Genomic DNA, 9,761 nt, shown 5'->3' with positions numbered 1-9,761 from the left:
CACCCCCATTACTGAAAGAGTATTTTATTAGGCATTGGGGCTATTCAACTATGGAACACAATTCTCATCCTTAAGAAACTCAGGCTGGGCAAAGAGGCAAATGAGTCAATAAAAAGTTACAATGCATTGTTACTAATATTTACTAATGCAATGAGAGAAGTGTCTGTGGGATTCTGTGGTAACATAGAAGTCTACTGTATATTTTTACTCTTTTCAAGATTCCTTCTTTCATCATTTCCCTTCTATTTAGAGATGCTCCTATACCCTTTTTATTTTTAGGTTAGGTCTGCTGGTAACACATTATATTAATTATACCTTTCATCTGAGAATGTCTTGATTTCCCTTTTTATTCTTGAGGTAATTTTCACTGAATACAGGATTCTGGGTTGACACTTTTCTTTCAGGGCCTGAAAAATGCTGTGCTTCCTCCTTCTGGCCGGATTTCTGATGAGAAATCCAATTCTAATCGTTTCCCCCTTATAGGTGAGGTGTCACTTCTCTCTTGCTGCTTTCAAGATTTCTTTCTTTCCTTTAGTTTTCCGAAGTTTGGTTACGATATATCTTGGCATGGGTTCCTCTGGGTTTGATCTATGTGGGGTCCGTTCTGCTTAACTCTGTAGGTTTGTCTTGTGCCATATTGGGGAGTTTTTCAGCCATTATTTCAATACTTTTCTGTCCCACCCTCTTTCTCTTCACTTTCTGGAACACTGTGATGACATGAATATGAGATCTTTTGTTATAGTCCTACAGGTCCCTGAGGTGTTGTGGGTGTATTCCCATGCTATTTTCTCTCTGTTGTCCACATTGGGTAATTTCTATTGATCTTTCTTCTGCTGTTAAGTCCATCCACTGAGATTTTACTTTGGTTATTTAGCTCTCAGTTCTAAAAATTCTCTGGTTCTTTTTATCTTCTATTTCTTTGCTGAGGCTTGAAGCATTTTTATGATGGCTGCTTATAAATATTTGACATAGAATTCTAATGTCTGAGTCATCTTAATGTTGGTATTGGTTGTCTTCTCATGCAAGTTGAGATTTTCTAGGTTCTTGGTATGAATGATTTTATAATTGAATCCTGGATGTTTATATTATGACTCTGGATCTTAACTGTCTCATGTAAAGTAGGTCTCTTCTGACACAGTGCCAGTGGGGAAAGGGGGAAATGCCTCCTTCCTGCCTTGGGAATCTAGGCCCCTACTCAGCCTCTGCTGGTAGGTGGAAGAGCAGCTGTACTTGTGTGTGTGGCTGGAAGCTGCTTCTGTAAGATTTCTGTCTTGCTGAACTTGGTCCTTTGGCTAGAGCAGGCTTTTTTAAAAAATCCTCATCTGAGATATTTTTTCCATTGCTTTTCAGAGAGTGGAAGGAAAGGAGTAAGAAAGGTAAGGAGATAGACAGAGACATTGATGTGAGCAAGACACATCAACTGGGTACCTACTGCATGCACCCTGACCAGGGTGGGAAGCGAACAACCCAGGTATGTGCCCTCAATTGGGAATTGAACCCACGACCTTTTAGTGACAGGGCAGATGCTCTAACCATTGAGCACATCAGCCAGAGAGAGAGAGCAGGCTTTTGTTGGGGCTTTTTTTCCTTTGTCTCTGTGCTAGCTTCTCTAGCACCCAGCTCATGATACGTGAAGCAAAAAGAAAATCCACGTTTCTGAAAGTAGAGAGAAGGGAAACTGGCTATGATCTCAGGAACTGAAAAACATGACAAAGTATGTTGTGTCTCTCTCACATCAATGTCTGTCTAGCTCTCTCTCTCCTTCCCCTCCTCCCTTCCTCTCTCTCTGAAAGCAATGGAAAAAATATCCTCAGGTGAGGATAAAAAACAAAAAAAACCCTGCTCTCTCTAGCCAAAGAACCAGGTTCAGCAAGACAGAGATCTTATGGATTGTTTTATACATAATGTCCAAGGATTTTAGCTGAACTTAGTGGAGGAATCAGGAAAAGTTCATTTGCTCCATTATTCCAGAAGCATAAGTCAGGAACAGAGTCGGTCCTTATCCTTTGGATGCTTCAACTATCCAGTCTTTGACCAGCTGGCTCTTTGACATGACTCATTATTCTTTGCTTCCCAAGATGTTACAGGCTCACCTTGTACTCTCCCTCCCCCAGCCTTGGAATCAGTCTTTCCTACCAGGAGCCCTGGTTGGTTTAAGCCAGTCCTGGGAGGCCATTTGTTTTACTCTGCTCAGGCTGCTGTAACAAAATGTCATAGACTGGGTGGCTTCAACAACAGCCATCTATCTCTAGTTCCATAATTTTTGGAAGTCCAAGATCAAGGACATAGCAGATTCAGATCCTGGTAAGACAGCTGTCTTCTTGCTGTGTGAGAATGAGGCCTTTCCTTGGCACATGGGTGTGGAGAGTGTCTGTCTTTCTCTTCTTATAAGGGAACAGAAAAGGGCACATCATAAGGGTCCCACTCTCTTGACCTCATCGAAACATAATTACCTCCCAAACACCCCACTGCCTGAAACCATCTCACTGGGAGTTAGGGGTTCAACATATGAATTGAGGGAGGGGGCACATTCAGTCCATAACCACTCTTGCCAGTGAGTGGTTCGGGCATGGGCCCTTCTCTCTTTCTAACGAAGATGGCAGGTAGATAAGGGCTCTCTTTCTCTATTTGGGCATCTGGCACTGGGGCCACCACTTGCTGCCAGTCTAAGGACCAGACCACACAGGGAGGGCAGAGCCAAGAGCATCACAGGACTAGGGGCTAGAACCCTGATTTCTCCCATCTACAGATTTGGGTTCCATTTTGGTCCTCCATCTACTGTGCCCCTGACCTGCCTCAATCAGCAGTTGAAAAGAGAAAATGGGGGATTCGCCAGTCACTCGGCTCACAAAAACCTTTGATCTGAACCTAAAAACACATATGCACACATTCCATTACACTTCTATTTATTTTTCCTGCTTGGGAAAACCATCAACAAGTATCTTTTATGGGGGAGGGAAGACAATTCTGGAAAAGTTCTCAGGATCGCTATGCTGAATTTTCAAGTAGGAACCTAGAAAGCCAGAGATCCAGGAGGTCAGGCCTCCAGGGTCCTGAAGAGAAGTTCGAGGGCAACAACTTCACTCGGGTAGGGCAGCTCCATGTGGGCCACCAACAATCTTCTCCTCAGCCCAGGGAGCTCATCAGGGTCTGGGCCTGCTTCAGTTCTGCCAGCGAAGAGGTAAGCAGTGGGCAGCTGTCAGGTGGGATCTGAGAGGGCCCTAACCTCTCCAGGTATAGCTGAGCCTTACCTGCCAGAAGGACCTGGAACTTGTCTGCTGAGAGGGATAGGGCAACAAGTTGGGCTGGGGCCTCTGGGGCAGCTGCCACCTCCAGCCGCAGGTGTACCATTGGCTCTTCCACGGACTGTAGCAGGCTGGAGCTCATGATGTAGTCTACCCGCCAGCCCGTGCCTGCCAGCCTATTTACTGAGAGACAGGGTAGGGCTCTCAGGCTCATGGCAGGTGAGCCACACAGTCCTCAGCCCTTCAGGCTGTATGGCTTTGGGGAAGCTCTTCTTCCTTTGACCTCTGACCCACAGCATGTGCTCAATAACTGGGAGCTCAGGTCACAGTGGCTTCTCAGATCCACAGATCTCAGAAGAAAGAAACCTGGCTAGAGTCAGAAGCCCTGGCTCTGTGATTGTGACATGTGACCATGAGTAAACCTTCTGAGAACAAGCACATCCCATGCTACATGTACCTTCTAGAATAGACCCCAAACCGCACCTTGACTGACTCCACACTCACCACGCAAACTGCAGGCCCGCAAGTACTCCTGCAGGGGGCTTTGCTTCTCCTCATAACAGCGACACAGGCTGGCTGCGTGCTCTGGAGGCAGAATGGAGGTCCCCTGAGGTAAGCAAGTGGCTGCTAGGGCTGCTCAGAGGGCAGTATCAGGCTCCTGGCCCAGAAAGGGCAGGGTGCATCTCATGGTCACATGGTCTGGCCAGGGTGCATCTCACGGCAGCCCTTGGCCTGCCCAGGTCCCCATACCTTTAGGCAACCCCAGCTGCTGCAATTCACTGGACAAGGACTCGCCATCCACGCTATGCTTGGCCGCACTGGAGAGGATGAAACTCAGTACTGCCACAGTGGCTTTCACATCGCCCAACTCTGGGGAGACCAATGGGGGGTAGGAGGTGTCACTATAGCCCCAGCTACCTCCTTGTTGCCCTAGTATCTTCAGCTCAGAGCCCCCAGGCCTCCTGGAGCCATGAGCATTGCTACTGCTGGCAGAGGACACTGGGGGTAGATTGTCAATGTCTTCTCCTCAGGTTCCTCTGCTGAGGCAGGTGGGTCAAGGTGAGCTGCTGGATAAAGGGGTCTCTGTACCAGGTCCCAGGCCGAGTAGCCAGAGTTGCCCAAAGTCCATGGACTCAGTGGGGTACTCACCAAACCTGGCATCAGCAGTGAGCTTCTGGACCTTCTCGTACTGTGGGGAAAGGAGGCCTGTAAGGGTGCCAGACCCCTGCTTGCCACCCCTTTACCCCCAATCGCCTGGATCCTGTGGTAACGATGGGCAGGAGGCTGATCACCCACTTCCCTGGGTTTGGTGCACTCTTAGGGTTGTGGGACAAGGGGTGCTGGACCAGGCACTCACATCCATCCCCTGCCCCAGAAGCTCCTGCAGCACCTGACCGCACAGCAGCCTCAGCTTCACGGAGGACTGGAGGGAAGGCCCAACATCAGCCCGATGGCCCTCATCCCTCCATGCTGGGGGCTGCTCACAAGGTTATCCATGTGAGCAGTCACACAGCATGCTAGGATGGGCTGAGAGCACTGAGGCCCAGACCCTCGACTCCCAGGGTCCCCATCCCCAATCCCTCTGTCCCCCAGGCCCCCAAGATGACCCTGTGCACTCAACAATCTTGGCAAGTGTGCTGATCTCCGCCAGGACCCAGTCAGGACAGTCCAGATCACCACAGAACCGGAACCTCTGCAAGGGAGTGAAACAAGTGGTCAGGCTGGAAGGAGGGGTGAGGTGTGGTCAGGTGTCTCCCACACTACTGTTTCTCAGGGAGCCACTTGATCTCCCTGATTATCAGGCTGTTGAGAGAAGCCCCTCCCTGACCCACCCTACCACCAAACTTTGTTCTGATGCCTGTCCCAGGCATTCATCTGTTCAGCAAACATTGACTGGGTGCCTCCTCTGTGGTAGATCCCACAGAACAAAATAAAGTCCCTGGCCTCACAGCCAGTGACCTCTCTCATTTCCTTTTCCTCCCTGGCTCCAGCCACACTGGCCTCCCTACTGTTCCTGTTACACCAGGCACTCTCCCACCTTTGTCCTTATGGTTTGCTTGCTCTCTTACTTCATTCAGATCTCTGCTCAAATGACACCTCTTCTGATGGCCCTTTTCTGATCATACTTTCTAAAATAGCCTCTAACAGAGGAGAACCAAGATGGCGGCATAAGGTATAAACCTGTGTGTGCTGCTCCCCACAACAACATCGAAACTACAACTATAAAACAAAACAGCTATCATCCAGAACCACGGGAAAGCTGGCCGAGTGGAAGTTCTACAACCAGAAGGAAAGAAAGAAGCGCACTGAGACAGGGTAGGAGGTGCAGAGGCGCCAAGAACAGAGGTACAGAAGCGCGCACGAGGCGGCTGCACCTGGGTGCGCGGTTTTTTTCAATTGGAAGGGGATACAAGCTCTCGAACGCACTGAGCTCCTTTAAGGCAAAGAGTCTGGGGTCCCAGACTCCTACGGGGAGAAACTGGACTGTCTTGCAGCGGTTTGGAAAGTGAGGGGGGCTTTCTCGCAGAGCTGCTTGCAGGGATCATTGTTGCTGTGGGGGTGCTGGACTGCAGAGACGCGAAGTCGCAAGGAGTTGCGGAGACGACAGCCATTGCTGCTTGCTCCGCCCTGGTGATTCTCTGAGACCCTGTCCCACTCAAATTACATCCCCTCCCAAGCTGTGCTCAGCGGCACAAAGGAATCACCTCGGCTTTTGCAGCCTAATCTAACTGCAGTTGGGTCAGAAAGCTCCAAAACTTCCAAATTCCAAACAAAGAGGAGAAATCTGCTGGTATTGCTGTAGCTCCTGCTGTGTGGACTCACACAGTGGTTAACTTGGAGATCCAGGAGCCAGGGTACCCCTGGTCAGATACCAGATTTCAACTCCTCACATCCATAAGGGACACACACAAGAGGCAGACTCAGTGAGCACCAAAGCCCCACTAAAGCAAGTCCTGCCCCATAAGGGTGTCTCCAGCACAGCAGTTCTTATAGACACAGTGGATCCTCGCAGTCAGCCAAAAATGCGAAGACAAAGAAACATGTCACAAATGAAAGAAAGGGAGGAAAGCAAACTAATGGAGGACATAGAGTTCAAAATCACAGTTATAAGATTACTCAAGAATCTTCCACGAACCTCCGAAGAACTTAGTGAGATGTTCAAGGATCTTAATGAGAATGCCAAAAAAATGGAAAAGGACCAGTCAGAAATTAAACATACACTGCCTGAAATAAAGAATAATATACAGAGATCCAACAGCAGACGAGAGGATCCCAAGAATCAAGTCAAAGATTTGAAGTATGAAGAAGCAAAAAACACCCAACTGGAAAAGCAAAACGAAAAAAGAATCCAAAAATATGAAGCTAGTGTAAGGAGCCTCTGGGACAACTTCAAACATACCAACATCGGAATTATCGGGGTGCCAGAAGAAGAGAGAGAGCAAGATACTGAAAGCCTATTAGAAGAAATCATGACAGAAAACTTCCCCTACCTGATGAAAGAAATAGACTTACAAGTCCAGGAAGCAAAGAGAACCCCAAACAAGAGGAATCCAAAGAGGACCACACCAAGACACATCATAATTAAAATGCCAAGAGCAAAAGACAAAGAGAGAATCTTAAAAGCAGCAAGAGAAAAACAGTCAGTTACCTACAAGGGAGTATCCATACAACTGTCAGCTGATTTCTCAACAGAAACCATGCAGGCCAGAAGGGAGTGGCAAGAAATATTCAAAGTGATGAATAGCAAGAACCTATAACCAAGATTACTCTACCCAGCAAAGCTATCATTTAGAATTGAAAGTCAGATAAAGAGCTTCACAGACAAGAAAAAGCTAAAGAAGTTCATCACCACCAAACCAGTATTATATGAAATGCTGGAGGATATTCTTTAAGAAGAGGAAGAAGAAGAAAAAGGTAAAGATAAAATCTATGAACAATAAAGTGACAACAAATAAATACCTATCAACAAATGAACCTAAAAATTAAGTCTGAATAAACTGGTGAATATAATAGAAGCAGGGGCATAGTAAGGGAGTGAACTGACAATTCTTGGGGGGAAGGGGGTGTGGGGGGTGCGGGAAGAGATTGGACAAAAATCTTACACCTATGGATGAGGACAGTGTTGGGGGGTAAGGGCATGGGGTGGGGTGGGAACCAGGTGGAGGGGAGCTATGGGGGGAAAAAAGAGGAACATCTGTAATAATCTGAACAATAAAGATTAATTAATTAAAAAAATAAAATAGCCCCTTACACAAGGAAATTTCAGGGGCCAGTGGGTGTGTTCATTAGCTTGATCCTGATAACATTTTCATGAGCCATACATGTCAAAATATATTGAACTGTATATTTACACATGTGTGGTTCTCAATAAAGCTGTTAAAAAATAAAAATCACTCTTTACTATACTGCTTATGTTTCTTGCTTAATCTCCACAGCACATATCATGTTTTGTTATTTACCCGTTCCTCTGTTAGAATGCAAATCCACTCTGTCAATCATGTCTTGCCAGTATCCTCCATTCCCCTGATCAGTTGTCCTTATTGCCTGGCAGAGTTCTAACCCACAGCAATACACATGTCCATCTTTCCACATCTCTACTGGGCTGGGAACAAACCCCACACTGTAATGCTCTTCCCACTGAAACCTGCTTCCCCTACTGAGTTTCCAACTCCACTGAGCACAACCACGTGGGAACCAAACCCAAACACCTCCCTCTCCTTTTTCCTCATGCACTTAATCCCTGAGCCCTGCTAACTCCCCGCCACTTCTATCTCCACTCTTTCCACCCTAATTCAGGTCACCACCATCTCCTGGGGGTCTTGCTGCCCCAGCCTGGGCTCTCTGCTCCCTTCCTGCTCCCTCCACAAACTGACCAAAAGGATCTTCCTAACTTGCCAGTGCCCTCTTCTTAAAGTCCAAATGTGGCTCTTAAGACCCAGCAAGCTCTCTGGTCTTTGCTTACCTGTCCAGCCTCATCTTTCACTAACCTCCGGTTTATACCCTTCCAGTTGGGGTCATGCATTCATTCCTAGGGAGCCCCGCTCTCTAACCCCTGAGGTCTGTGAGTGTGCTGGTCCCTGTCCCCCACCCCCCTGCCCCCTAAGCCCTAGTACACAAACTGCACTGCAAGGAGCCAGCTTTCTTCCCGGCCCCAGGCCTCAGATTGCTTTCCTATCACTCTGCTCAGGGTGCAGTTGGGTCTCTTCCCCTCGGTCCCAACCCAAACTCCTTGCTGGCTCTGGAAAGAGAGATGGAGCTTAACAGCGAAGAATCAGACTGAGCCTGATTTCTTTTGTTGTTGTTATTCCTCACCTAAGATATTTTCCATTCATTTTTAGAGAGAATGGAGGGGAGGGAGGGAGAGAGAAACATCCATGTGAGAGGGACACATCCCTGGTCGCCTGCCCAGACCAGGCCGATGGAGCCTGCAGCTCAGGTCCATTCCCTTGACCAGAACGGAACCTGGGATCCAGGCCCACACGCTCTGTCCACTGAGCCAAACCGGTCAGGGAGAGGCTGAGCGTGATTCTCGGCCAGTTCTTGCTCAAGCCCTGGGACAGGAAGGCTGCAGCGAGCAACGGTGGCACTACCACTCCGAACCGGCCCCAGCCCCGCCCGGCCCTCAGGCCTGCCTCCTTCTCGCCGAAGAAGCGCCCGGGACTCCCACCCGGCTGCGGAGTCGGCGGCCCGCACGACTGCACCCAAGGGTTTGCCGAGGTGCCAGCGCGGCTTCCCCATCTCCTCGCACCCGCGCCTCACCCTTCCGAAGGGGCAGCCACGAGATCTGGGGGACCCTGCCCTGCCCTGCCCGCCCAGCATCCGCGGCCTCGCACCCCCTTTCCCTCACCATAGCGCCAGGAAGCCCGGCCGGACTTTCTCCTTCCTGTAGCTCCGAGTCGGAGGATGTGGAGATCACGTGGCGCGGGCGGGGCGGGGCGGGGCGGGGCCTCCTCGGACGGGACGGGGCGGGGCGGGGTGGGGCGGGGCGGGGCCTCCTCGGACCGGACAGGGCAGGTCGCCCCACCGGGAGCTGCCGCCGGGCTGAAGGCCAGGGTCTTTCCAGAAACCCTCCCGGCAAATGGCCGGCACCTTCTCCGGTTAACCGAGGCACTCAAAACAGCAGAAAATAGGGAGCGGAAGCCATTTAATTTGTTCGAGTTAAGGGATCAGGCGCCCGGGAGCCGGGTCTGGAACTTAATGTAATTCCCTTGGGAGGGGCCTCAGGTCATTTCCACGATCTCCACGGCAAGCACAGCCCTAGGTGTGGGCTGTGGCGAAAGCCATATTTTAAAAACGTGATTACAATATGATACACATTCAGAAAATTGTACGTAAGTACAAAGCTTAATGAATTTTCATAAACTGTGCACCCCATGTCACTGGCACCCATATAAGAAAACATTATCAGTACCCTGGGCATCTCCTTAAATGCCTGCGTATTTTCTTTCATTTTGATGAACCCCCTAGTTGCCTAGGAAAGAGGGCGGTAACAAATAACAAGTTCAGTGTTAGGGT

At 49.3% G+C, this 9,761-nt stretch overlaps 1 protein-coding gene across 3 annotated transcripts; it reads right to left on the bottom strand.

Moving 5' to 3' along the window:
• Positions 1-2,889: 2,889 nt before the first annotated feature.
• Positions 2,890-9,167, bottom strand: COMMD4 (COMM domain containing 4). 3 transcript variants are annotated; one of them, XM_036349399.1, is made up of 8 exons: positions 9,094-9,167; positions 4,867-4,938; positions 4,603-4,668; positions 4,395-4,434; positions 3,996-4,115; positions 3,750-3,830; positions 3,252-3,428; positions 2,890-3,167 (listed from the first exon to the last, which is right to left on the bottom strand). In XM_036349399.1, exons 1-8 carry the CDS (start codon positions 9,094-9,096, stop codon positions 3,127-3,129), a joined length of 600 nt encoding a protein of 199 aa, XP_036205292.1. In that variant the 5' UTR covers positions 9,097-9,167; the 3' UTR covers positions 2,890-3,126. The 3 variants fall into 3 exon arrangements, with proteins under 3 accessions (XP_036205292.1, XP_036205309.1, XP_036205302.1); XM_036349416.1 differs by having other exon boundaries at positions 4,853-4,938; positions 9,094-9,123; XM_036349409.1 differs by lacking the exon at positions 4,603-4,668.
• Between the last annotated feature and the right edge of the window lie 594 nt (positions 9,168-9,761).

Source organism: Myotis myotis, unplaced genomic scaffold, assembly GCF_014108235.1.
Source record: "Myotis myotis isolate mMyoMyo1 unplaced genomic scaffold, mMyoMyo1.p scaffold_m19_p_1, whole genome shotgun sequence".
Classification (NCBI taxonomy): Eukaryota; Metazoa; Chordata; class Mammalia; order Chiroptera; family Vespertilionidae; genus Myotis; species Myotis myotis.
The sequence above is the reverse complement of the archived record's forward strand: the minus strand, read 5'-3'. Positions and strand labels throughout refer to the sequence as shown.